Raw genomic sequence first — 7,500 nt, 5'->3', positions numbered from 1 at the left:
TTTTAAACTGTTATCTGTCTGCTCAACGCCACAGAAACATGGATAAGTTCCGGATTTATAAGCTTAGGAGGCAAGATGGCCGAATGGTTAGCGCGTTGTACTTTGGACTCAGAGGTTCTGTGTTCGATTCCGACCGAAGCCAATTTGTACTTTCCTAGAGCAAGAAAATTTACTCAAACCCTCACTCCATTCAGGTGTAAAAGGGTACCTGTCAAGCTCTAAAGGACTTAATTTGTCTTACAATGAGCCCAAGTGGCTCGGAAGGACTTACTTAAAAATATTTTCATTGAGAATTCCCGAAATAAATAACGATAAAGATAATTGATCCCACAAGTTACCGAATAGATGTGCGACCAGTTTTAGACACGTTACTGTTGTGTCACAAAGTGTGACACTTCTTAAGTTATATTTATAAACATACGTTATTAAATTGCCGAAAATGTTTATGTTGCTATGCATTCTGTACGTGGTTTCATCTTGCTTTTTTATATTCAGAATTGAAATAAATAAATAAATAAATTATAACTGTGAAATTGAATGTAAGCTTCAGTTTAATATGGAAAACAAATAAAATGGACGTTTCGGGTTTCCCCTTCATCAACAAAAGAGGGTGAATGAAACACTACAGACGAATGAGATAATGTGGTAGTGGCGTTGTTAAGATGCATAAACAAAAACATTGATGGGCAGGAAATTGTATGCTACTTTGTGAGGAAGCACGAATTAAAATAGAGCAATAGAAATTTATAAAAGGTACGCAATTAATTAAGTCAAAAGAGGGGAGGCGAGGAGGAACTGTGTAATGCAGTATAGAAAGTGAAATAAAATAAAGTGTGGACTATTGTTGGAAAATAAATACAATGGAATTGGAAATAAACACAAAATATAAGGGATGTAAGTATTAATATAATATTGGCTAGCACTATTCAGTATCTGATACTGAATAGTGGTTTTGCACTATAGAGCAGTAAAGTGAGGTGCCCCAAACGTAAACAATAACAAGTTGCTAGTGATTTCCGTTAGGGACCGGAATAATTTACGCACAATATAGGTCTCCCAATTTTGTAGTTTGAGTTGTAGGCAATACACTTTCAGTATTGAAAATATGTTTACATAAAATCTAACAGTTGCAGAAATAATAATATAAGGCTAAATTATTATGAAAATCAGGCTCCGAATGATTCTCGTTTTGTTCACACCAGCGCAATAATTTGCTCTGGTCTAAAAATAGATAGACTGTAACTTTTGATAAATTTTAGAAAATTTTACCTTTTGTTCCATAAAATATCCATATCTAGACATTATTTGATGCATGATCGAGTATTTATGAATATGTGTTTCTTTTGCCACCTAACAGCCAAATTTTAAAGGTTATTTTTTTTCTATTATTTACATTGGAACGTGAGCTGTCAAGACAGGAACATGTGGTTTGCCACGTGCTTCTCGACCTTTGTTTACGTTTGGGGCACCTAACTTTACTGCTCTATTCAGTATCTGATACTGAATAGTGGTTTTGCACTATTCAGTATCAGATACTGAATAGCGGTTTTGCACTATTCAGTATCTGACAATGAATAGTGGTTTTGCACTATAATACGGTGTTTTTTTTCTTCCGAAACCTGACAAAGTTATGGGAAGAGGGCAGCTGTGGGAGTGAATATGGGACTCAGAGAAGTGTACACCAGTGGGGAGTGAACCTGGGACTCTGGGTTTTGTAAAAAAGCAATAACAATATGGGGGGGGGGGGGGGAATTACATTTTTACGGAACCCGACAATATGCGGCAAAGTTGTGGAAAGTAGGCAAAGCGTGGGGAGTGAACCTGGGACTCAATGAAGTGTACACCAGTGGGGAGTGAACCTGAGACTATGGTTTTCGGCGGGCTTCAGCTAGTTTCATATAAAAGCAATTGCTTTTTTACGAAAACCGACAAAAACCTGGCAATATCCGAGAAAGTTATGGGTAGTAGGCAACAGTGCTGGGGAGTAAACCTGAGATTCGGGGAAGTATACACTAGTGGGGAGTGAACCTGGGACTGGGTTTCGGCGGGTTTTGAAAAAAAAAGCAATTACTTTTTGTTTACAAAATGCACCAAATCCCAACAAAATGGGGCAAAGTTATGGAAAGTAGGCAAATAATGGGGAGTGAACCTGAGACTAAGGCAAGTGTGCACCAGTAGGGATTGAACCTGAGACTATGGTTTTCGGCGAGTTTCAGCGAGTTTCACATAAAAGCATTCACTTTTTTACGAAACCCGGCAATATCCGACAAAGTTATGGGAAGTAGGCAACAGTGGGGAGTGAACCTGAGACTCAGGGAAGTGTACACCAGTGGGGAGTAAACCTGAGGCTTTGGTTTTCGGCGGGTTTCAGGGAGTTTCACATGAAAGCAATTACTTTTTTACGAAACCAGGCAATATCCGACAAAGTTATGGGAAGTAGGCAACAGTGGGGAGTGAACCTGAGATTCATGGAAGTGTACACCAGTGGGGAGTGAACCTGAGACTATGGTTTTCGACGGGTTTCAGCGAGTTTCACATAAAAGCAATTACTTTTTTTAGAAACCCGGCAATATCCGACAAAGTTATGGGAAGTAGGCAACAGTGGGGAGTGAACCTGAGATTCATGGAAGTGTACACCAGTGGGGAGTGAACCTGAGACTATGGTTTTTGGTGGTTTTCAGCGAGTTTCATATAAAAGCAATTACTTTTTTACGAAATCCAACGAAACCTGGCAATATCCGACAAAGTTATTGAAGTAGGCAACAGTGGGGGGTGATCTTGAGATTCAGGGAAGTACACTTGTGGGGAGTGAACCTGGGACTCTGGATTTTGTAAAAAAGCAATACCAAGGGGGAGGGGGAATTACTTTTTACGAAACCCGCCACAACCCAACAAAGTTATGGGAAGTAGGCAGCAGTGGGGATTGAATCTGGGATTTGGACACAGATGAGGATTGAACCTGGGACTGCGAGAGGCTGATACCAGTGGACAGTGAGCTCAGAATGTACTTTTATTTCGAAACCTACTGAAATTGTCAAAAGTTATGGGAAGGGGGCACCATTGGGCAATGAATCGGGATTCAGGGAAGTGCACACCGGTTGGGAGTGACCCTGGGACTGTGAGAAGAGGATATCAGTGGAAATGAACCTGGGACTATGGAAGATAGATACTAGTGGGAAATGAAGCCGGACTATGGGAGTTGGGTACCAGACGAGAATGAAGCAATTACTTTTTTACAAAACCCACCGAAAAACCATAGACTTAGGTTTACTCCCCAATAGTCTACACTTCCCTGAGTCTCGGGTTCACTCCCCCACTGTTGCCTACTTTCTTTCCATAACTTTGTGGGATATTGTGGGAAATTGCTTTTTTTTTTTTACGAAACCCAGTCCCAGGTTCACTTCCCAATGGTGTACACTTCCCTGAGTCCCAGGTTCACTCCCCACTGCTACCTACTTCCCATAACTTTGTCGGGGTTCGGCGTGTTTTGGTAGGTTTCGTAAAAAAAGAAACACCCCTAAAAATACCACCTGTATTCAGAAAATAGATGTCAATTGTAGTCTAATATTCAGTATATCTATTATTATTATTATCATTATTATCATTATTATTATTATTATTATTATTATTATTATTATTATTATTATTATTATTATTATTATTATCATTATTTTATTATTATTATTTATTATTATTATTATTATTATTATTATTATTATTATTATTATTATTTATTATTATTATTATTATGTATTATTATTATCACGTAAATTTTAATATATTACGGCAGTTAATTCACGGAAGTACATCACTCAATTAATAATGGCAGAAAGTCTAGCCACATATTTATAATGAATCGGGTTTGTCTTAGATGACCAAACAAACAAACAAACAAACAAACAAACAACAACAACAACAACAACAACAAATGAGACAAACAAAAAAAAGCAAGATTTTTAAAAATAATAAACAATAGAAGAGCACATCAATGAAAAACAACAACGAGATTATAACACATAAAAGATATTCGTAATAAATCGATAACTGATTAAATTACTCGAACGATTAAAAAAAATAATAATCATAATAATGATGATGATGACGATTACAACAACAACAATAATAATAATAATAATAATAATAATAATAATAATAATAATAGTAAGTAAGTAGAAATAATAATAATAATAATAATAATAATAATAATAATAATAATAATAATAATAATAATAATAATAATAATAATAATAATATTAATAATAATAATAATAATAATAATAATAATATAATAATAATAATAATAATAAAAGAAAAATAGTATAATATCAACATTAAAGCATATTACAAGCAAATAAAATTATTAAAACAAAAGTTTAAAAAATATCAATAGACAGAAGGAATTTTTAAAATATTGGGGAAAAAAAAAAAGGTATCCCTGCCGGGATTTGAACTCTCGAACCTTAAGCTCAGAGTCAAACAGCTTATATCCACCAAGCCATGGTGTCACTGAACATTTAGTGACATTTAATCATGTCTATTTAGATATTTAAAAATGTATTTGAATGCCACTCTTACTTTGATATTTTGAACTATGTTAATTGCACCGCAGAAATTAAAAAAATTACGATCAAAATATTTTTACAACTTTGAATCGGGCTGTCAGTTACTGCACGTGTTCAATCTGGAAGTAGGTCAGCAGTTCAACCGAGATTGTCGCACTTTCACTCTCTCTATAAAAAAGAATTCCTTGTGGATACTGAATAGTGGCAAAGCACTATTCAGTATCAGATACTGAATGACCACTTCCTATAATATTAGTGGCATTAGCAGCAACAGAAGCGACAGTAGTAGTAGTAGTAGTAGTAGTAGTAGTAGTAGTAGTAGTAGTAGTAGTAGTAGTAGTAATAGTAGTAGTTGTAGGGATGCAGAAAATACAGACAGGTATTGCAACTTTGGCACGGCGCCGCCAAGTCTGGGACTTTTTTGTCCTCGTGCGGAAGGCTGCTATATTTTTATACTATCACAAACGATATGAACACGGGACTGGGACAGTCCTGTCCCGTTGATTTTGTAGCATTTCACAACGGCTTGGGACACAACGGGACTGTTTTGTCCCGTCCCAATAAGTGCGGTAGGTTTCTCTAAATGATATATGTTACAGATTTGGGACAGGACTGTATATTAAAGAGTGATTTAGATTCAGATCAGCAGAAAGTACTCTGTAATACGACCTTGCTACTATGGGGAAAAAAATCAATTAAAAATTTGACCAAAATCTCGCAAAATCTTTCCATTTGACAAGATGTGGGTGATTTTAATCGATCAATATTTGAAGGACGAGTTTACTGGTCACAATAGTTTAAATGGTTTTTTTTCCTTCAGATTACAGTGGCATAAAGCACTGTCCAGTCCGTGAGTAGCAAAACGTGGCGTCAGTTTCATAAGCCAAAATCAGAAGAGAAAATTACTCTAGAGCCGGATGCTCTAAATCACTATATCGTTTTCTCCCTGTCTAATGTCATATTATAATCCACCGCAAAAAAAGGCATTATTTTGGAATACAGAAAATGGAATTCATGATTTAAAAATATGACCTGATTTAAGGTTACATGTTTTTTTATTGTGGAAAATAGATAAAAGATTCTTAAAATAATAAACCTTTTTTTTCATTTCTCGTAATATTAACTTAAAATTGGCTTTTCGGCATTTGATTTATCCCATTATAATACTTGACTGAAACAATGGGTCACATGACACCTTGCTTGCTCTGTAACATTTTGTAAAATTAAATTCCGTTTCTAACATTTTCACATTTTCCATTTATCACTCCAGGTTGTCCACAACCGAAAAGAACGCCAATTTGTCGAATGGGAGGAACTGGAAAAGGCAGAGAATGAAGATAATCCCATAAAATTACGAGAGCTTTTGAAGAAATACGCCTTTGCCACTCACCGGAAAAAAGCTCATAAACGGTCTTCCGTTTTTGGAGAGAATGAACATGTACGACATAGGAGAATTTTAGACTATCAGATATCCGAGTCAACCCAACCGTCTTCATCAAAGTCTGGGGATTCTGGGAATGAATTAGAGGAGGTCGGGACGTTTCCTTCTCCTGAAATAAATATCAGGCCAAATGAAATTTATTCTGGTGATTTGGAAATCGTTTCTGACATATCGGGTAGCTCAAGGGAAGGAAGTGATAGATTACATAAAATTGCTGAAGGATCTGGTGATGTTATCAAAGAGGGAAAGGAGAATTACTCGAGCATTGCTGAGGCAAAACTTGACCTGATATCTACACAGGTTGATAACGTGTTTAATGAGTTTACAACTGCTGTGACACAAGACAAAAAGGTCCCAACCAGGAAAAGTGATTTGACCCTGTCAAGTACCAGCAACTCACTTGATAAGTCAGGAGTGTACTATGGACATTCGGCACGTGACACATCAGCTATAAAGCCAATGCTCACCACTAATGACACGCTCTTAATGAATGGAAATTCAAAATATCACGACAAACATTCACTTCAGTGGGATTCGTTGAACTCCTCAACACAAACGCTTAATGTAAAGCAGAATGTAGACGGTGTTACACGGAGAAATAACTATACCATTGACACGGACAAAAACGACAAAGAAGACATTTTCTGGGAAAAAGGCAATTCAAAGTTGCACATAAATACTGATGATTCATTAAGTATAAGTAACAAAGATGCAATAGACAATAAACACACACCATTGACTTCACAAAACACACAAGATGACAATGTTTTCAATTCAAACCCAACCATAAACTTTAATCAATTGGAAAGAATTGATGAAATAATTACTAGAAAAAATAGAAAACTCAACAAAAGTAAAAATACCCAATTAATCACGAATTTATTCACACAAACACATAAAAAAGAAACCAACTCTAAAATAACATCAAGCGATTCCGGTACTACTTTTTACTTGACAGCTTCAAATGCTGACATTAATCAAAGGACAACATTTCCTGAACTAGAAACAAAAACTCTTCAAGAGTCGACATTTAAAAACCAACGTAAAACGACGAAGGTCATCAGAGAGAAAAAACAAACAAATCGACACGCCTTCAGCAACGACGTAATGAGTCTGACATCAATAAGTTCTAGTGCACACAAGTGGGGTACTGTTGATGTGAGTACCATGGCCGATGACATCAATTCACAATCGACTTTTTCACCCCAGTCCGATGCCTCCATGGTTGATCCCATTTCAGATATCATCAAAACCGATCCGTTAACTCTTGCCTTCAGTAACAAATATGGAAACACGGCGACTTTTCCAACACAGACGATCAAAGGATTACCCGATATATATCCTTCAATTGCGGAGAATCTTTCGGGGACAATGTTCCATTTCACAAATGAAGCAATTATCTCTGATACAACCAAGCACATTAGAGTAAAAAGAACAACCCGAACACAGGGCAGACACAAAGGGAAGTTGGAAAATGATCCAAACCAACTATTATCA

The 7,500-nt window shown here is 36.2% G+C and overlaps 1 protein-coding gene across 1 annotated transcript in view; it reads left to right on the top strand.

Annotated features, from left to right (window-relative positions):
• The window catches only part of LOC144969396 (uncharacterized), a 27,182-nt gene that overhangs the window by 9,951 nt on the left and 9,731 nt on the right, over positions 1–7,500 (top strand). The window contains exon 2 of the mRNA XM_078908505.1: positions 5,833–7,500. This exon is cut by the window's right edge and continues 106 nt beyond it. Coding sequence (XP_078764631.1) covers positions 5,833–7,500 — 1,668 coding nt within the window. The remainder of the gene's footprint in view (positions 1–5,832) is intronic.

The sequence above is a fragment of the Berghia stephanieae genome, chromosome 3 (assembly GCF_034508935.2).
Source record: "Berghia stephanieae isolate SIO BIC M18660-M18661 chromosome 3, UCSD_Bste_1.3, whole genome shotgun sequence".
Taxonomy (NCBI): Eukaryota; Metazoa; Mollusca; class Gastropoda; order Nudibranchia; family Aeolidiidae; genus Berghia; species Berghia stephanieae.
The sequence above is the reverse complement of the archived record's forward strand: the minus strand, read 5'-3'. Positions and strand labels throughout refer to the sequence as shown.